Source organism: Nyctereutes procyonoides, unplaced genomic scaffold (genome assembly GCF_905146905.1).
Source record: "Nyctereutes procyonoides isolate TBG_1078 unplaced genomic scaffold, NYPRO_anot_genome, whole genome shotgun sequence".
Lineage (NCBI taxonomy): Eukaryota > Metazoa > Chordata > Mammalia > Carnivora > Canidae > Nyctereutes > Nyctereutes procyonoides.
In genome coordinates this window covers 3,641,012-3,663,317 of record NW_026575151.1, presented here as the reverse complement: position 1 = coordinate 3,663,317, position 22,306 = coordinate 3,641,012, and the positions used below count along the sequence as shown (strand labels likewise).

The following is a 22,306-nucleotide window of genomic DNA, read 5'->3' as shown; positions in this document are numbered from 1 at the left end:
CTATCACAAAGATCTAATAAATCAGAAAAAATCTATAATGAACTTATATGACCCAAAACCAAAAAACAAACAACCTGACTTAGAAAAATGGGCAGAGGACCTGAATCAATATTTTTCCAAAGAAGACATACAGAAGGCCAACAGATCCATGAAAAGATGCTCCATATAACACATCATCAGGGAAATGCAAATCAAACTGAGAAAGACATATCACTTGACACTTGGCAGAATGGCTAGCATAAAAAAGTAAAAAAAAAAGTGTTGATGAGAATGTGTAGAAAACCGAATCTTCATATGCTGTTGATGGGAATGTAAATTGATACAGCTACTGTGTAAAACAGTATGGAGTTTCCTCAAAAAATTAAAAATAGAAATACCATATAATACAATATTTCCATTACTATTTACCCAAAGGAAACAACACTGATTTGAAAAAATATATGCACCACTATGTTTATTATAATATTATATAATGGAATGTCACACAGCCATTTGAAAAGATGAGACTGTGCCATTTGCAACAGCATGGATGGACTTAGAGGGTATTATACCAAGTGAAATAAGGCAAAATGAGAAAGACAAATACCATATGATTTCACTCATATATGGAATCTAAAAAACAAAACAAATGCATAAACAAACAAACAAACAAAAAGCAAAAATCCGTCCTATAAACACAGAGAGCAAACTGATGGGTGCCAGAGGGCAGAAGGGTAGGAGGATGGTCATAAATGGGCGAAGGGGAGTAGGAGATATAGGTTTCTAGATATGGAATGAGTAAGTCACAGGAATAAAAGGCACAGCATGGGGAATATACTCAATAGTATTGTAATAATATTGTAAGTGTAACAACACTTGCAGTGAACACAGCATAAGTGTAGAGAAGTGGAACCACCTGAAACTTATGTAACATTGTGTGTCAACTATACTCAAATTTTTAAAAAATTTAAAGATCTATGAAGTGGAGAGATTAACACAGTCTCTTTGCTCCTGGAGTAGACATCTCTTCCCTATGGAAAAATGTGATTAAAATGTGACAATATGTGGAAAGGACCCATACACATAAGCTAAGAAAGATCATATGTATTTTATAAGTATTTTAAATTTTTATTTGTTGATTATAAACATATTTATGTAAATTATGGGGAATGTGAAAGAATACAAAAAAGGGAACAATAGGCACTGATCCTCAAATAAATAATAACTTAAACTTTGGGTGTAAATGATTTTGCGACTGCTTCTTTCATATAGCATAATGTTTTCAAAGTTCATTCATGCTGTACCATGTAGCAATACTTTATTCCTTCTTACTACTGAATAACACTCCATTGTGTGGCTATATCACTTTTGTTTACCTATTTATTTGTTGATGGGCATTAGATGGACAGGCCGTTTCTATTTTTGGCTACTATGAATAATGTTGTTATGAACTTTCATATACAGGTTTTTATTCTTTTGGGCAAATACCTAAAGAGTGGAGTTGGTAGATCATAAATTAGCTCTATGTTTGACTTTGGAGAAATTAACAGTTTTTCAAAGTGGCTACACCAGTTTACATTCCTACCAGCAGTGTATGAGGGCTCCAATTTTCTCTTATCCTCTCCAGTAACCCTCACTATCTTTTTATTGTTGCTATCCCAGTGTACGTTAAATGGTATCTCATTGTGGTTTGCTGTTGTTGTTGTTATTGTTTTTAATTTATTTATTCATGAGAGACACAGAGTGAGAGGCAGAGACATAGGCAGAGGGAGAAGCAGGCTCCCTGTGGGGAGCCCAGTGTGAGACTCGACCCCAGGACCCTGGGATGACACCCTGAGCCAAAGGCAGACGCTCAACCACTGAGCCACCCAGGCATCCCTCTTGTTGTGGTTTGATTTGTACTTGCCTAGTGACTAATGATGTTGAGTGTCTTTGCATGTGCTTGTTGGCCATTTGTATATCTCTTTGGAGAAATGTTTATTCAGATCTTATGGTCATTTTTTTTAAAAGATTTTATTTATTTACTCATGAGAAACAGAGAGGCAGAGACACAGGCAGAGGGAGAAGCAGGCTCCATGCAGTGAGCCCAACGTGGGACTCTATCTGGGGTCCTCAGGATCAGGCCCTGGGCCGAAGGCAGGCACTAAACCGCTAAGCCACCTGGGCTGCCCCTTATGGCCATTTTTTAAATGTGTTATTTTCTTTTTATTATTAAATTGTAAGAGTTCTTTACGTATTCAGGATACAAGTATCTTATTATATAAGATTTGCAAATGTTTTCCTCCTATCCTATGGATTGTCTTTTAACTTTCCCGATGGTGTCTTTTGAAACATATGTGTTTTTTTAACTTTGATAAAGTTGAATTTACCTATTTTTTTCCTTTTGCCACTGTGCTTTTCTTGAGAAAGAAACCCTTTCTTAGATATAACCCAAGATCCTGAAAATTTAGTGTACTTTCATATAAGAGTTTTAAAATCATAGCTTTTACACTTAAGTCTATGATCCATTTTGATCCATTCTTAGGTACTATATGAGGTAGGAGTCTACCCTCCTTCTTTTGCATGTGGATATCTAGCTGTCCTACCACTATTTATTGGAAAGACAATTCTTTGCCCATGCAGTTGTCTTGAAATCTTTGTTACAAATCAATAGACCATAAACATAAGGGTTTATTTCTGGGCTCTCAATTTTATTTCATTGATCTATACGTACAGGCCAATACCACACTGTCATGAGCATTGCAACTTTGCGGTAAATTTTGAAATCAGGAAGTGTGAATCCTCCAACTTGTTTTTGTTCTTTTTTTTTTTCAAGATTATTTTAGCTGCTCTGTATCCCCTGTATTTCCATGTGAATTTTAAGAACAGCTGTCAATTTCAGCAAAGAAAAAGGCAACTGTGACTATGATTAGTGTTTAATCTGTAGATCAATTTGCAGAGTATTGTCATTGTAACAATATTAAATCTAATTAGTGACTGAATGGAAGTCTTTCCATTATTTAGGTCTTTAATTTCTTTCAACAATGTTTTACTGTTTTCAGAGTAAAAAATTTACAATTTTTTGTAAATTTGTATTTTATTCTTTTTGATGTTATTGTAAATGGAATTGTTTTCTGTTCATTGAGAGTATATAGAAATAGAAGTGATTGAATAAATAAGAAGTCTCAGTGTCAAGGATTGGAGACCAAATGGATCAAATTATGACATATATATCTGATGAGTGTTATAATTAATCAAACTGCCTATGTTAACGAGGAAGATTTTTGTTAGTGTGCTTTATTTAAATTATGACAAAATAATCAGTTTGAAAGTTTTAAAATAAAGTTTTGGCATACTACAAATAAAAAACTACTTAAAAGTATCTCTACATAATAGGTCTGATCTTCTCTTGAGCTAGGGTTTTTCTCCTTTTCTGGCTGAAGCTGGCTATATGGATACGTTCTGATGGGCACAGTTAAAGTTGAGTATTGACTCAAATAAGGGTGAGATAGAACCTAGGTGAGGCAAGGCTCCCTTTTAAGAACACAATTTGATTTTTGCAAATAAACAGAAACCTGTAACAATGGCAGCTAGAGAAATTACACAAAGAACTTTGAGGAAATTTCCCCAGAAAAACAAATTTACATCTATAAATAATACTGAATGAAAGCAACAAAACTGAAAGTAGTGTTTAATAAACTCTTCATATAAGAAGGGATCATACTGCAGATTATGTTTATAAGATACACAGCACCCCCACTGCAGCTATTTTAATAATCAACATATTGTCAACACGTTTGTGGAGCATTCTAAGTGTTATTTCATGTAAGGGATCTCAGTATTACACAGAGTTTTGCTACATGATTACCTCACGTTTGTTTTCCTTGTTTCTTTCTATTTCTTTCATTATACTTCTTCATTACTCCTATCTCCCTCAATCTCTACTATTCAGCAAAGAATAATCACTCAATTTAACAAAGCACTGAGCATCTTTTGTGTGTACTCCTCCAGATAGGTGTTGTAAATGAAACCAAATTTCTCCCTTCGATGAAACTAATGAAACCACTAAACTATTTTTTGCTAAGGGAAGCCATTTTGTTGTAGTTGTCTTTCTCTGTTCATCAGCTGGCTATCTTCTATGCTGGAATGATCCTGCCCTTTATTTTATCAATATTGAATGCAAATTATAGTTAGTATTCAATCATTCAAAGTTCAGATTCTTTATCAACTATATTTCTATGGTTTCATAGACTATTGTTAATAATTTTTACAGCACAAATTCATTAGCAGATGTCTTCTCTTCTAATGCTTCCTCTATAAAATTCCCATTACTTCTGCTTGTTGTATGAGAATGGGTCTTCTCAGTATAGAGAGAACTATAATGATACAATCATGTGTATAGTCTAGCAGTGTGCTAGACTTAGAGTGGCTTCTGAGATCCAAGTATTAGCATTAGCATCTCTTTCCAACTCTGCCTTCATTGATGTTACAGCAGCAGTTTGAAATTGGCCACAATAAGAATAATTATACCACAGAAATTGGTAAATGCCATTAATCAGTCCTTTAAAAAAAGATGGTTGTTAAACATCACCTAGTCCCTCACTACTACACACAAAAAACTTTTGTTTCTTAGTGACTACTTCTATTGCACTATAATAAATATTCTCTTAACTGTAGCCACTTCTGACTTTACTGGATGATCCTTTCAGGTCTCTTTTTATGTAGGTAATAAATAAACTTTGTAAACCATAAAACCAAACACAAATAGAAGAGTCAAGACATGGAACTTGGCTTCAAATTGTTAATTTACTGCCAAACAGTTTGTGAAAATACCTTAAATTGAACTGAACTGACTTGAATTTGATTATATTGTTCACTTACCCTGGATACTCTAGCAGTGTGGTAAATATCCCTTCCTTCTATATTTTTTTCCAGAAAAACCAGTAGAGAAATGCATTTTTTGAAGTTTGCCAACAACAAAGCATTACAAATATTTGTTGATTAAAATTCTACTAAAAGTAACTGAAGATAGTAATAGGGTTGCAAATGAGGAACAGTAGCTACTTTCAACATTACTTGACAAAAAAAAAAAGCTTTCATGGAAAGAAGTTACACTAATGAAAATTTCTAAAACTAGAAGTATGTAGCCAAAAGATATTCACTATTTCAGGGGAAATGTTCTGCTTTTCTAAAGGGAATTATTTTCCTGACCCAGCCATATATAAAAATAGACACAGAGAATTAGAAGAAATACTAGAATAAAAAAAATCACTGAGATATATTCCCTTCCTTTTATGCATCATCTTGAGCCTCAACTTGTTTGGGGCTGAGATTTTTAAATAAAAAAATTGTAACTAAAAAAATTGTATCTACTGGACTAGATCAGTGACTCTAATTTGGAATGACACACTGCCATAGCTTGTGGAATACGGTGAGTGGTGGGGGCTGGGGTTGTATATTAGTCATCTGGGAAATTTTATCTGTCATTTAAATATTCTATAAAATCTCTACCCATATTGATGGGTAAGAGATAAAGCTAAGCACCTTTATTTTGGTGAGTCATTGTTACTTATGCAAGGCTTACTTCTTGGCTGGAAAGGGAGTAGTGAATGGACTGAGAAATTTTAGATTAATGATCTCCTCTATTTGTTCTAGTTCTAATATTTATAAAAAAATGCTTTAGAAGAAAATTAATTTCTATACTTGGTCTGCTATTCCCTTAGCAGTCTTTACAAATCAATTCAGAAAGCAAGCAGCCATGCTATTCTTGAAAATAAATCACTATGCAAGTGAAATCAGATAGCAGAAGGGAGTACAATTATTTATTTAGAAACATATCTGAAGTTTAGATTTATTTCTTATTGATACACAACTCCATCAATGAATTTCAAGCCTATAATTATTCTGCAAATGCACATTTAACTTTCTATTTATATTTTAAAAGTATCACTAAAACATGAGTTTTGGTATTAGAACAATTTTGTTACTAAGAAACTGCATTAGCTTATTCTCTTGCTGCCAGGTTCTTAGTGTTGCCATGACTTAATATTCTAGGAGTCTATGTTGTAATATTACTTCATCCTAGCTATTGGCAAAATAAAATATGATATGTAAACAGTAATGAAAAAAGGTGAACACAATGAAGAATGCAAAAAAGCTTTTTCAAGTTTTCTTAGTAATTGTTTTTTTTTCCTAGCACATTCTACGGAATATATATATACACACATCACATGTGTGTACACACATCCGCGTGCATACACACAGTAGCATGCTGTTAAAAATTTAATAATTTAAATTTTAAATTTAATTAATTAATTAATTAATTAATTAAAATATAGGGACTAGTAGGATCCATAAGAAGGCAATATCTTATTCTTTGAGAAGACATGAAAAGTCTTTTAGGACAAATATGAAAAAATATTTTGGAAAAGGTAGTATTTGGTAAAAGAACAATTTAGAATGGGCAGTATTCTAAGAGGTGGGGATTCAGTCAAGCAAAATAGTGGTAACATGGGATTCTACAATAGATGTAGTGTGAAAACTGGAAAAACCAAGGGAATATTATAGAGGGTTGTCAATATCAGGAAAAGGTTAGTAGGCTTAAAATGGACATGATACAAAGCCACTGGAGAGTACTTGGCAGTGGAATTCCCAAGCATATAGTCTTGCAAGATCAATTTAGGTAGAGATTAAAGTCAGCAAGATTACTTCAGGAAAACTTTAATCATGGTGGTGTTAATGGGAAGGGTTGGTAGCAACTGGATGTAAGACAGCCAGCAAGCAGAACTTTTAGGATGTGGGAAGTGACCGTCAGAAATAATGTAAGTATGGAGTATAAGGTCAATCAGGGGTTTCAGACTGAGAGGCTGAGAAAATAGAGCTGCCATTAATAGAAATGGGAAAATTGAGAGAAAAATTTACTACTGGGATGAGTGAATCTATAGAATGATGTGTTTGATTTTAAATAAATTGAATCTGAATTGGCAGCAATTTCATACACCCTGCTCCAGTATTCTAATTCTCTAAGGCTAATTTATATCTATCATTAAATAATTTAGTGGAATGCCTTTATTTTCCAGCCCCCCGCCCCGAAATAACAAACCATGATATAAAGTAGTCTGGTTTTTTTCACCTTTAATGTATTTCTTGCAAACTTAAATGTTTACTTGGTCAGGATTTTGGTCCACCTATTCATAGCATGCAGTTGTATATGTAAGTAATTTTAGATACTATTCAGAATATTAACCAGCACTTGAGATTAGGGCAAAAAAAAATGTCTATGCAATCTTTTAATATCACACTTGAACCTTTTTTAAAAAGCCCACCTAAGGGTCACCTGTCTGTTTTGTGGAACACAACTTTGTTTGACTTAATATTCTCAATTGATTAGGAGCTAGATGCTTTACAACACTGTGAACTTGTATAAAACTAATAAAATAGAATTATCATTTTTTTCTGCCCAGTAGAAAAGATAACCACAAAGATAAGTTTGGTTATCCTGTAGGACATTTACAAATTTTAGGTTAATTTGGTGATCTTATTTCAGTATTATTTTTTCCACAGACTACATAAATCCTAATTTCTCATATTTTCATTGAACTTTGCCATTCTGCCATTTCCCTCATTAATGAGTTAAAAGAAACTTCTACATGTATTCACCTTTTTTTGAATAAGTATAGTTTTAATGATTGAAGAATTATGCCTTGATTATATACAAACTTCATTCCCTTACCAAATATTTAAACCTTTTTTTTTGTATGGCAGCCCACTCATCCCATCCCTTTAATGATTAATTGCTCTCACTTGTATCATCCTCAGTCCCTTTTTGTCTTCCCTGAAGTGTACAGTTGGCATAAATGAATCCTGAGAATAAGACTTTTGTGGAAGTGTTATGAAAGTGTTTAAAGGAAAACTGGATTTTATGTCATCACAGATGAACTGTTGTAGTGACCTGGTTGGAGCTGAGGGGAAGATGGAAGAGGAAACAAGAAGAATTTGGGATTTCCTGAAGTAGGTGGCATGATCCCAAGCTCCTTGAAAAAATGAAAGAAGATGAATTAATGATAACTTGAATTAAAGATGAACAGAAGAGAGCCTGAAAAAAATTTGGTCTAGTCCCCTCTTGAGCTCTTAGGCTACCTTCCCTGGATCCTGGTATTTTGACTTCTTAATGATTATAGAAAAACATGTTCTGGTCAATATGGAAATTTTTTTAAATTTTATTTATTTATTCATGAGAGACAGAGAGAGACAGAGAGAGAGGCAGAGACACAGGCAGAGGGAGAAGCAGGCTCCATGCAGGGAGCCTGATATGGGACTCGATCCTGGGTCTCCAGGATCACGCCCTGGGCTGAAGGCAGGCACTAAAACGCTGAGCCACCCAAGGATCCCCCATTATGCAAATTCTTAAAACAAGGAGTTTTTCTGTCCTGGTAGGTGGCATCTTGAGGTTGTTAGATTCAGCCTTTGGGTTCCTTAATCAGCAGCAGACAGAACATGCAGGTAAGTTAGGCACCACTTCTACAGACCCATATCAGTCTGGATGCTAGAATGAGCGGGGTGGGCAAACAACCGCAGTGATTTCCTTCACCTTCTTTGAGGAAAGGAAAGACTTGGGATAGAATTGGACAGTACTCGAATGAGAAAAACATGTCATAACTGAACTGGATCTGTTTTAGCATCATAGTGATTTGGGGGCAAACCAGTTGTTCAAAGAGTAGTATCAGTATGAAGAATTGCTTAATTCATCCTACATCTTTTTTCCTGAAACAATTTAAAGTGCATGAGGAAAAAAAATTGTTTATCAAAGGTACGGAGCCAAATCTATTTTCCTCTAAACAACTTATCATTTGCAGCCTACATTCTTGCCAGCATGAGTTGAGTGTAGTTTAAAGCTAGAGATAAGCTATCACATTTTCTAAAACTCTTAATATATATCCCTTACATTCAGAACATAGGTCTTAGGAAAAATATATTAGCACCGAGTGTCAGCAAATTATTTCAAGTAATCCTAAAGCACTTACTAGGATCAGCAGAATATGTACAGGATATGTACAAATGTGCATTTGATTCTGTGGATGGCAAACTGAAAGATTCTCCACTGTGACTTTAATCAGAACCCATCTTACTGCTTTAACTACTGTCACACCAACCTTGGGAAGAATTTCAACAATGGAGTGACTGAGGAAAAAGGTTTTGGCTGGATGGATTCCTGACCTCTACATTGATATGGTGGTCAGAGCACATGATGGCCATGTTTTGATGAGAAGCAGTCACCCTTTAACCAGCCCGTTTTAACATTTCTTCAACAGTCACTATTATCTTAAAATGAGTCTGAAAGAACTCTTGTGCTGGTCATCATAATCAGAATAATCAGAATGAATGCCACACTAAGTATCAAAAGGAATAGACCAAAATCACTGGAGAGAAATAATCATGTGATATTAGTTCATGTGCTCTATTAGCAATGTGATTGGCTGCAACCCCCCCCCTCGGGGCCAAAAAAACATACACAAGTACTGGTTGATTAGTTATTCACTGAGAGTGAGTACCTGAAGGAGAAGGTTGTCCTTTTACAACACCGTTTTTAGTCTTTTCTTCCGAATTCATTACTTCCTTGTAGATAAGTTCTGTAAGAAACAAATAACAGTGTCATAAAAAGCAAATTTCTCTTTAATATGCAAAAAAACCCCTTACTAGCTATGGACAAATAATAACATTTTGACGGGTCTGAGTAAACTACAAATCAGTTGGGATTCCTTTAATCCTCTATTTCTACATTTTCTTGCAATAGCACAGAACTGGGCAAAAGTAAGTGCTTGCATTTGACCAAACAAATGTGGGAAGAATATATATTTTACTTGGTTCTGAATTCTTTAGGGGATTTCTGATGACATCTAACTTTATCTCTTAAGAACTTTAGTGGCTCAGTTTTGAGCACCCATATTTCTTCTATATTCACTACCTAAAAAGTTTTCATACTCTCCTCACTTTATTACTTCCCAACAACTTTCCAACTCATTCTTCATTTTTTACTAGACTCAAATCTTGAATTTGTAAAACTAAACTTGCCAGAACCCAACATTATAACAATTATTACATTTATTCCCAAAGTGGCATCCATTTCTGGCTTTTTCTTTGCTAGAGTCAAACATGGACATCTTTTTTCATTTAAGTTTCCCCTTTTAACTAAAAATCATTCAGTGCTACTCATTCTTGCTTTGTGACAGGTTCCAATTTATATAATCATGGTCCCTTACAAGTATTTATTTCTCCAGTTTCCAATTTAGTCCATGTTCGTCCACAAGTAATATTTATATCCTAATACCTATCTACACATGAACTCATAGGAGTATCTTCTGGTCCTTATTTAGATCAAATTAAGTCTTTTCTGTCTATCATTTAGCAGCTTTGTTTACTTGGTCCACTGTTTGCGCTCATTTTTCCATATTCTCCAGCAGGACACCTTGACCAGAGAAATCTCTTTATTACATTTATAACACTTTTTTGTTCTTTCCTACCCTTTGTTTTCCCCATACGTCCCTACACTGGTACTTTCCTGTTTTTCCCCCCAACTTATGATGATTAATTCCTTCAAAGCAGTAAATATTTCTTCCCTTCAGATCTTCTGTTATGTTCCTTCTCATTTTGACCTAATGGTTTGCTATGACCTGCATATAGTTTTTCATATTTATTCTGCTCTGTAGTTATTTATATTAGTTTAACAATTCTCCATAGTTTCTGCTTTATTTCACTCTGAGTATAATCTTGACCATGTATTATGTGTTTGGAAGAGTTTGGTGAAAAAAATGAACTAATGTGTTTATTCATTATTTTCTTACTTTGAAGGATAAATAAGCCATTTAGATACATATATTTTCTATTTAAATTTTCAAGTCCTATAAGTGAAATGAATGAATTCATATATTAACGTTTATTTTCTAATGTCTAAAGCCATCTTAGACATAATTTTGTTCATTCTATGTGATAATTTTATGTAAAAACATGGAATGTGAAATTCTGAAATTTTTAATTGAAGCTTGCCCTCCATCATGACAAATGCTTTTACAATCGGTACTATTTTTTAAATGTCAGTAATTAATTCCTTTCATTCTTGAGTAAATACAATATTGTTATTGGTATGAAAATATAGATAAAGTTTTGAAAGCGTTGAATATATATGAGGTCAGTGTTAAAAAACGTTTGTTACTAAATTGCTTTAAAGGGAGATGTCTTGAAGATAATTTGTTTTAATAAGGCAAAGTTTATATTTAAGTGGTAAAGTCACCTTTCCATTCTTCAATGGTGTGCTCTCTTTCATCCAACTGTTTGTCATAAATCTGAGGTGGAGGCTGCAGAATAAAAACAAACTATAAGTTCTGTGTAATAACTCAAATATAACTAAAACTGTTACAGTGCATGGGAATACCTTGCTATTCATTGATTTGGGTGATGATCAGAATTTCATATAAATTATGGGTAATGGCAGTGGTACAGAAGTTCAAATTTTCCTACAGACTTATGAAGGATTCATTTATAAGCTGTTATTTACTGCCGACCAAATAAGGCAGCAGAATCCAAAGCAAGAATGCACTTCCCAACACCTTCTGATTCAGGATCCAAGTCCAAGCAACTAAAGGTAGTCTTTAAAAAGCAAACGAGATGTTTGATTTCAAGAACCCAGAAGCTATTTCCCCCCATTCACTTGCCCTATAACAGAACCCTACACAAACTATTCCCAAATAATAAAATTTTGTTCCATTTTTGGATCTTCCTACAGAAGAGTCTTTTATAACTCTCAATGGAATGTAGTACTAGTTCTTAGTAGAAAGACATATTCAGATCTAATCAACCTTTTGTGGGTTTTGTGAAACATCATAAAATACCTTTATACATAATTGTGTGCCCTATATTTAATTTTTTTTTATTTACGATAGTCATACAGAGAGAGAGAGAGAGAGAGAGGCAGAGACACAGGCAGAGGGAGAAGCAGGCTCCATGCACCGGGAGCCCGACGTGGGATTCGATCCCGGGTCTCCAGGATCGCGCCCTGGGCCAAAGGCAGGCGCCAAACCGCTGCGCCACCCAGGGATCCCTGTGCCCTATATTTAAATGATACTTTCCCCTCTCAGACAGAAGACCCTGCCAGTTGTCTATAGAAGTGGGTCACCATAAACCCCTGAGGCCCCCTTGGGAGACATGAAATGACAAGACCTTCAGTCTGAGTAATGAAGTCAGTATTTCTTTTGCTATAATGAGTTCAGAGATGGAAAAGGAGAGATTTTTCACAAATCCAGGTGCCTTCCAGAAAGGAGGGTCTCAGATAGATTACCTGGCCACTTTTCCTGATGAAGAATAATATCTCTTGATAGGGGAGATCTACCATGATGACCTAGGGTATAGCTCTACTTTAGGTCAAGTGACATGGAAAGGAAAAACATCTCTTGGAAAATATATGACCATAAAGTAGAAAATATATGACCATAAAGTAGGTTAAGGAGCTTCATTGCGTGACAATGGATTAGATGAAAGAAGAACTACCAATCTCTGGTGCCATGAGAGGGGACACCCTAGAATTCATCCTGTCCAATACTCCAAAAGCAAAAATTGTTGTATGAAACTAAAAGAGCTACTCAATAAAGTGACTCAGGCTTATGAGGATATGCGTACCTCAAAAATGGCTGTCATAGGAAGGCTATGAACAAGATTTTCAAGAGACAGTTCCTGCCTTCTATTGGAGGTTCTTGGTCCACGAGCAGCACCCTACTACTATAGTAGTCTCTCTTTACTACATTCAGAACCTCATGTAGCCTAAATCATGACAGACCTCGCATGAGTTACCCAGAGGTAACTGGGTGTGAAAATAGAAGAATTGGCCCAGTTGGGGTGGGGCAACTTAACACAGTACTGAATTATTGAGAAATAACTACTGATGAGGCCAGACATTCATTCAACACCAGCAATTGGTACAGAGGCAAAACGCTTTAAACCAGCTACTGTGATTCAAATGTGGCTGGCTGAGTAGTCTTTGCTGAAAGAACTAAGCAAAATGAGACCCCATCCTACTCCATGACACTAGTGAGAACACAGAAATACTGACTACATAAAGGTGAGGGGACTGGGTGATTAGGCACTGCCCTCAGGACCTGACCAAGGCAGAACCATCTACCCCAAACTCTAAAGGATTTCCAAATTATAAGAATATTATGATGTAATGAGTAAACGAGTAAAATAAAGTTATTTTTTTTTTAAATTTTTGAAACTGTCATCTAAGTAAGCTAATGCAAAGTCAAATACTGGCTATGTAAAGACACTTCATCAAGGGCGGGCTTCCCACTTTGCCTCTTCCTGAACATGTGTAATGCTGAGGGGAGGTCCCTTCTCAGGCACAGTCTGCATAAGCTCTCAGAGGTCTCCAGAGCTCTTGCCTTGTTGATGCCTCTTTTTTCTTCTAACAATAAACTCAGCTCAGGATCCTGTGTGCCTGGCTTCTCCATGCAGTGGATTTTTCCATTCAAGTTTCAAAACTGAACATGGTTCAAGAGTACAGTTCCTGCCAAAGCTCATAAATGCCATTTTCTCTTTGCAACAAAACTATTTTGAGAGAGGTCCTCCTTGAATCTTCATCATACAGATGTTGGTAATGTATAAAGCATGAAGTACATAGACTCTAACCATGAACAAACTACAAGAGAGAAAAAGTACTGAGCCCAAGACTTTTCCTTTCAACAAACCAACAGCTGCAAAACATACTTGCATTATAGGTATGGCTGAAAGAGCTACATGTTCAGAGTCGTGTGTTGTTGTTGTTTTTAAGAGGGGATGTAATCACCTGCAGTGGAAGGGTACATTCATAAAAAGACATCTTCTGAATAATAATATAAAAGAGGAATTGACCAATAATCTAAAGAGAGTAATGTCATATTCAAACATACACATATATGTGCTTGGGCTGCAATCCTTAGATGCAACTGTGCATAACACTCCCTGCCTCCATCTTCTAAAGAGAAGCTGGTGTTCTATTATTCTATTGTTCTATCTCTCCCTCTTCTTATTAAACAGGAAAGATTTTCTTTGCCCAAGTAACAATCTAAATAAGAAAGAAATAAGTAGCGAGAATAAAGAGAAGGGCCCCAGAGAGTATTTTAGGAGAATTTAGTAGATTAGAACAATTTGAGATGTGAGAAAATTAAGGATGAAGTGAAATTAAGGATAATAGACAGAAAAGTTCTTAGAGCTTGTGATTTGCATGCTTTTGAATATTCCTCAAGAGAATGAAGACTCTCTTTCTGTTATTTTTGAAGATTTTGGGCTCTACTTCCTTGCTTGAAATTTTTGCAGACATTGAGCCATGAATTCAAATGGATTACATAAACAATAACTTAATATGGATTAACTGTGCTTTATATTGATGTTATTCTATACACATGCACAAATCATTTCAATTAAATGAGGTTAACACATGGACCAATACATAATTACTATGAGTTAGTAAATATTAGAATCAATGTATTCATTTATTAAATTCGTTCTCTCAGTAAAGGTCTTAGGTACCTAATATGTTTCAGACTATATTAGAAATTGAAATTTCAAAACTGAATAATAAGGCTGTTGACCTCAAGGAGCTCACAATTTAGTAGGGTAAGACTCATATAAAATAGAAAATTAATATACAACATGATAAAAATTATGCATGTAATATATGGGAATAGAGTGAGAAATTCTTAAAGATTTTTTTAAATTTATTTATTCATGAGAGGCAGAGAGAGAGAGAGGCAGAGACACAGCAGAGGGAGAAGCAGGCTCCACGCAGGGAGCCTGACGACTCGATCCCGGGTCTCCAGGATCACACCCTGGGCTGAAGGCAGCGCTAAATCGCTGGGCCACCGGGGCTGCCCTGAAGAAGTTCTTTAAAAATGCTAGCAAAACCTTTTGCTTCTTAGCGTAGATGATATCTGTACTAGTTTCATGAACAAAAGGTGTGGGATGTTGTCAAAAAGAAAGGAGAAGAAGAAAAAGATGACTCTAGGCCAGGGGAATAGAACCTAGAACAGTATAGTGGTAGTAGATGTGTATTTCTTTGTATGGGTGCACACACATGCAAAGAGAACTGCAAACAATTCTGTGATAGCAGATATAACATATGTGATCAGAAGTGACAAGAGATAAGAGCTGTGCCTAGAGAAGAAGATGGGTCAGGTAAAGGCTGGATCAAAGATGGTCTTAGGTACCATGATATGGAGCAAAAACTTCTTCCTAAAGGGGAGGAGAAGCCACTGAAGAATTTAAGTGAATGGCAAGGACAAATCTATGGCTGGATTGAAGAAAGACACAACTGAAAGCAGAGAGAAGAGTTAGGGAATTACTGCATGATCTAGAAAATAAATTAAAAAGTCAGACTAGGGTAGGGGAAGTAAAGATGGATAGAAAATACAGATTTAAGAATAATTAATAAATAGTAATAAATCAATTGGTAGAATTTTGTTTTTGATTAAATGTGTGCAATGAGAAAGAAGAATGACTCCCAGATTACTAAGCTGGGTAGTTGGACAATTATGGTATTTATGGAGCCACCTAAAGAAATAGAGAATGGAAAAAGGGAAATTCTATTGGTAGAGAGGTAAGCTAAGTGCTATGCAGGCAGAGATATCTTTCTGAGAATTAAATAGATGATTTGATGATCACAGGAATGCTGTTGTCTAGAGATGTACAGATTTGAGACTATCAGCAAGAGGTGTTTGTTGAAATCATGACAGTGCATGAGGTCACCCATAAAGTGAATGCAGGTAGGAAGAGTAAAAAGCCAAAATGGACCCCTGTCAGACACCAAAGTTTAAAGATTGACTAGAGGAAGAGAAGGACACTAAGAAAGAAAAGGAGGAGAAGCAGAAAGGAAAGAAGAAACATTTAGAGAACTACATGCATAATAAAAATATTGCAATGCTATAGAAGTCAAGTGACCCAAGAGCTACAAAAAGAGGGTGTAATTCTCTATTTCTTGTAAGTGAAACAAAGGGAGATCTTGGCTTTTAAGGCACTAGAAAGGCATAATAAAAACCATGATTTTGAACCCCATAAAGATTTCCAACCTCAAAAATGCCACCACACCCAGAAAGATCCAGATAGATCCTTAATGGAAGTCTTCAATACCAGATAGCAGCTAAAAAGGTAGAATAATATAAAAGAAATGTCCTCAATGCCAATATGGATATCATATATAAATAAAACAAAAGGAACTGCAGAACAGATTATCACACACATGGTTATAATGCTCTCAGATCTGCTTTCCCAACTATCTTTGAGAGTTTAATAAAGCAAGAACACTGTTCTTTATCTAATTAAGGGAAGTGAGTCACTTTTTTTTCCACTGAGAAGATATTACATGCTAGGCTTTTTATATATGCCCTTTTAAATAATCTTTAGGTCAGAAAACTAAGATTCAAAACATTCTTTTAAAAATATCTTAAAGTCACATAACTAATGATGGATCTTTTATTAAAACCCAATTTAAAGAATAATTCAGAGCACATGATAATAGAGATTAATCTAAAATAAGGGATAATGAAATAATATTTAAAGTAAACATCCTTCTAAAACAAGAAATAGAAACACAAGCCACTGGGGTGACTGCATGTCTCGATTTGCTCAGAACAGTCCCAGTTTGTGCTTGTCCTTAGAGTTGCTAATAGTCCTCGGGCCCTTCACTGTCACAAGTGATTGGAGGATAATTATGTGAGTACCCTAAACAGCAATGTTATGACATGGCATATCAGAGATAGCAGGTATACAGTAATTAGAGGATGAAAAAGAAATAACTAAATTGCAACTTTTTCTATTACTGGGGTCTCAACAATGGCAAATGTATACCCTTTCCTACTCTAAGACATCATGTCAGCATTTCCTCCCATTTTCTCCATCTTTAAAAATGTAAAACTTATCTATAGAATATGGCTTTTTCCAGAAAGCACAGAAAAGAGTACAATTCTATATAATAAAATTGGGACTGAGCAATATGGATTCTGTTGACATTGAGTTCTTGCTGTCGAGCATGATTTCTTGCTGAAGAGATCTCTATAATCAGTATCTCTTCAAATCCCTAGTTGATTCCCCCTAGGTACAACTTGCTGTCTCATGACTTTATTTTATGTTATGTATTTAAGTAATAATTAAGCAAAATGTATGAATTTATTCTTGCCTTAATCTTCAAAAGAATCCTGTCTTCAACAGCATCACAGAATGTTAGTAATATAAGAGAGTTTAGAGATTACCTAGTGCCACCCTATGCAAATTGCAAATGAGAATATAAAACAGCACAGGTGATTTGTCCATCTCATAGAGTGGCAGAGTTAGGAATAAAATGTACAATCTCTTATGGGAAAAGATGGCATGGAGGAATTCTTCTGGGTTGCAGAATGTTAAGTTGAATGATTGAACACAAAAGAATTTCATTAGTGACAAATTTGAGCCTGCCACTCTGATTTCTGTTCCCATTTTTTGTCAGTCTACACACATAACTAGATCTGGCAAGTATCACCCAAGTAGTCAACACTTACATCTTGAATGCTTTTTATCAAAATATCTTGGACAACATCAGGACTTTTATACATGTGAATCTCAAAAGAGATGAGAACCAGATATGAGAAATCTAAGTCATGCAAAGTTGCTTTTTCTATCCATTTTCGAGCCATGATTTAAACATTGTTTCTGTATCAGTCACGTTCTGAACCATATGACAACCATCAAGTTGGTGTTTGTTTTCTGCTTTTGTCCTAATTAAGCATACAATATGGTTTTGTTCCACCTTTTTTTCTCTGTGTTCTGCTGTCTTGTTGAAAATGCCTCATTTCAAGGCTTTAAATGGCATTTTCTTTCAGTTTGTGGATTCTCTATTAATTCGGCAGCTGGATCAAAGAAAATGATATTATGTCCTACTGAAATGTGCTTTGTTTTTTCATATTGACTTTTGCAGCTTGAGGAGTGTGAAAAGGTGCATGATTTATTGTAATGCTTCATCCAAGAAAGGTGGATTTTAGTATAAAATTGGATCAGAAAATCCATTTAAAGAAATATGCAAAATTTAATTTTATATTTCCTTGAATATATACATAGAGAATAACTTGTCCAAATGTATTTTAAATGGTTGATGAACAGAACTTCTTCAAATTTTAATCTCCTGAGTGGAAAATAAATATTTAAATGGAATAATTTTTATATTGCACTAAATGATATCTACTTTTTTTTACAATTTTTTTGACCAATGACACTGTTTAGTGTGTTCCGTTTTTTTTTCTAAAACTTTATATCCCTGTAGCACCAAGAATAGTTCATTACCCACAATGGAGTTCAAAATTTGCCTAAATGGCTTACCAACAATCTTCCAAATTAATAGAAGTATAATAGCAATATGCACTGCTATCAAAATCGATGACTAAACATAGTTATTTTCCAGAATTACATTGGTTCTCTAATATTATAACTTTACTATGCAGTAACCAATGACTTGCCAATTACCAAAAATTTCAGTGCCTTCTAAAAGTAGACAAATGATAATTTGTAATGTACTACTGTCTGATTGTTAAAAATTTCTCAGGCAAGTTTTAAGAACTTATGTCTATGCTCTTGAATAGAAATTAAACAATCTAATACTACAAATGAAGTAAATGCCTTTTAAAAGTCTGATGAGTTGAGAGTACTCCACATGGGGGATAAAAGGTTAATAAAATCTGTCTCTGAAAACTAATATGACTGACTCTCCTTTCCTAAGTTGCCTTACATTTGGTCCCTAAGCAGGGCCCAAGAAAAAGTGCTCTCATGGGTATCCTGTAAAGCACAGAAAGGAAGAACAGGTTGGGAAGCATGAATGGCAAAGAAGAGTGACCTTAACAAGAACTACTTGGGTGCAGAAATCAGACTGAATCCTATGTCAAAGAGTAAGTATGAGGTAAGAAAGACTTGAAAGACTTGAGTTGAAGTAACTTCTTTAAAAAGTATTTACTGGGGGGTATTAAAGAATTGATAAGCTTTGACAATTTGGATATTAGGAGGACTGATGAAGGAGTTCAGGATGACTCACAAGGATTTGGTTCAATCATCTGGGTGGAGAGTAGTGCCATGGATTGAAAGGTGTATGTGGGGGTAAGGGAGGTGGTGGTTTTGTGTGAATAGGGGATACAACCATCAATACTTGACATGTTAATTTTGAGATGTCATTTTTAGTGCCAGTGGTATTAGATTTGTAGATCTGGAATTCAGGACAACTTTATGGGACAAAACCTAGATTTATGAGTAATTTGTCAGTCAGAATTAAAATTAAGGTTGCAAAGATGAGACTCCCAGGGTAAAAAGAAATTAGGTCTACCTACTGGAGAGAGCTCCTGGGATTCACAATTCTAAGAGAAGAAAAGACAACTCAAACAGCAATGGAGATTGAAGAACAGGAGTGGTGTCACCACAATAGGCAAGGGGTGAACATGTCAGGAAGGAGAGTGTTGTCAACTATTCAAATAGCAAAGATGCATTAAAATGACAGTTTTCTTTGGACCTGGCACATAGGGAGCCACTGGTGATCTTAGAGAAGGCAACTTCTTTCTTTCTTTTTCTTTCTTTCTTTCTTTCTTTCTTTCTTTCTTTCTTTCTTTCTTTCTTTCTTTCTTTCTTTCTCTCTCTCTCTCTCTCTTTCTTTCTTTCTTTCTCTTTATTTATTCATGAGAGAGAGAGAGAGAAAGGCAAAGACACAGGTAGAGGGAGAAGCAGGCTCCATGCAGAAGCCCGATGTGGGACTCGACCCTGGGACCCCAGGATCACGTCCTAGGCCGAAGGCAGGTGTTAAACGTCTGAGCCATGCAGGGATCCCCAAGAAGGCAATTTCAATGTTTGAGAAGGGAACTACCATAATTGTGAGTAAATAAAGGCTAATTTTTTTTATAGAAACTTGGCTATACGGGATATTACTTTCATTGCTAATGGCACCTTCCATTTATAAAGATGAAGCAAAAAAAAATTGGCTCTTTTGGTTCTCTAAGATGAAGGCAGGTAGACAATGTTTATTTGTATAATTACCAGTGGAAACTGACAGAACGAACAGAGAAAGAAGAACCCTACACGCAGAAAAGAACCAAACACATAAAAATACCATATCCTGAGTTTTCATGAACTTTGTGTACCCAACTCTATCAAAACATGATCACTGTAGGCTCCGCAACATCTTTATTTTGGTACCAGTCATACATACAAAGCTGATTGTCATATATCATCTCATTTAGTCCTTATAACAACCCTCCTCCTCTAGGTATACAACTAAAGCACGAAGAGATTAAATAACCTATAATCTATAGATAAGTGGTAGAAGCAGTGTTTAAATCCCAAACCATCTGGGATTTAAGCTAAACTAAATCCATGTTCTTTGCAACCAATTACAGCTTATAATACAGTTCCTGCTAACCCAATCTGTGGAAATAAATATATTTGAAAGTTTTCTTAGTCAAAAAAACCCAACAGAATACAATAGGAAAAAGTTAGTAAAGCTTTCTCCAGCTGGAGAAACTCTCAAAAATGCTATTAATATTCCAGGTACAAATTTCCAAATCGACTCAATCAAGGGTTTGGTATGGACACTGTATTGTGATGCTGCCACCTTGTGGTTGGAGAAAAAGCAAATATTAAGTAAAAGATGCTTGACTGTGAGTTCATTTCCATCAATTTGCTCTCAACCAAGAATTCTCAACTATGGTTGTATATCGAAGCCATCTCTGATCTTTAAAAATTCTGATGCCTGAATTGCACCCCCAGAGATTTTTTTTTTACTTAGTCTGGAGTGAGATCTAGGCATCAGGTTATTTAAAAGCTCCCCTGGTAATTTTCACGTAGAGCCAAGATTAAGACCTCTACTATTTACATAGTAATCAAAGCAAGTTTTGTCATTTGCTTAAGTATGTTTCATTTGTATAGATGCAAGAGAAAATACCACAGAGAAACTATGTGATTTTTTTCTCAGTCTTCAATGACATGTATTTATTGGTAGATAAAATTATTGTGGATAGAAATCATCATATGCCATGGTTTTAAAGAAGAGGAATGGAGAGATTCAGGAGTTGTAATTAAAGTGAACATAAGATTTGTATCTCATAATCAAATTTAGTCTATGGCCAAAGTGAGCAAGAAGAATCTCTAAGCCTCTTGAATAAGTCATAGATTTCCTGACAGGAATAATGACAAGAGTATTGGTCTCAGAGCACTGTTGACTCTGACACTAGTAAGATGAGTGACCTTGGGCAAGTCATTTCATTTGCTGTGACTCTTAATTATCTGGAAAAAGTTTCATAAACTGCTTTATTCGGGAGGCAACAAATTCCAAATGTAAACAAACATCCTTCCAGGTAATTTGGCAAATTTCTTTTGAAAACTTCAATGTGCAAATCACTGTAATATAATTTTTTATATACAAAAGCACTAAAGTTGTCTGGAGACATCATAGCACTAAGTGACCAGAGGAACCTTTGAAAGCTAGTAATATAAGTTTTAATTATAATGTGAACTAAGTATAATTAGAAAGCTTAATTAAATAATGCTCTAGTAGCTTACAAGAAAGTTAAATTTGGATTTCTCATTTTTCATACTGTTCTGCAGCTTTCTCAGACGTTAGGTCACAAATTTATTAGCTTTATGCCATCAAAAAGTTTAATCATGTCTTGAAAATGGAAATTCTCTTTACCATTCCCTGGAAATTAAATTTTTCAATGGTTCTTTAATCAAAAAGGCTGAGTGATTGCACTACCAATCACCCAGTGTCCAAGTCATAAATCCTTCTTTTTCATTCATTCAACACGTATTTATTAACCAACTACTACATGTTATAATTCATTCTTAAATCCTACCACCCTAATCCCCAAATCTAATTTATAATTCATGTTGATTTTAGCTTCTAAACATCTCTTTAATCTTTTACCTACGTCTACCCTCAGGCCACCATCAGTTCTAACCTATGTTAATACAGATTTATCTCCCTGCCTTCCATTTCCTTTTTCTCATTTTGCAGACGCAGTGACCTTCTAAAAGTTCACATCTCATAATGCTATTCTTCTGTTTGCTAGTTTTGAATGGCTTTCCTTCACACCCAGGATAAAGTACATGCTCACAATGTTTAGTCACTCCTTCTTTACTTGGTTCCTGCCCATCAGCCAAAATCATTTCTCACTTTTCTCCACGGTGTCACCCTCAAAGATTTGCAGTTCTCTTAAACCCCTTCTAACCCTGGGATTTTTGCATAGCCCTTCCTTGTGCCTGCCTTTCTTTACTTCGATAGTTCTTACTTTACCCTTCATGTTTCTATTTAGATATTAATCCTTCCAAG

The 22,306-nt window shown here is 35.1% G+C and overlaps 1 protein-coding gene across 4 annotated transcripts in view; it reads right to left on the bottom strand.

The window, feature by feature from the left end:
- The window catches only part of MAPK10 (mitogen-activated protein kinase 10), a 334,813-nt gene that overhangs the window by 6,242 nt on the left and 306,265 nt on the right, over nucleotides 1-22,306 (bottom strand). For all 4 annotated transcript variants that reach the window (XM_055313051.1, XM_055313052.1, XM_055313053.1 and 1 more), the window contains 2 exons: nucleotides 11,246-11,309; nucleotides 9,510-9,587 (listed from right to left, as the gene is read on the bottom strand). In XM_055313051.1, coding sequence (XP_055169026.1) covers nucleotides 9,510-9,587; nucleotides 11,246-11,309 — 142 coding nt within the window. The remainder of the gene's footprint in view (nucleotides 1-9,509; nucleotides 9,588-11,245; nucleotides 11,310-22,306) is intronic.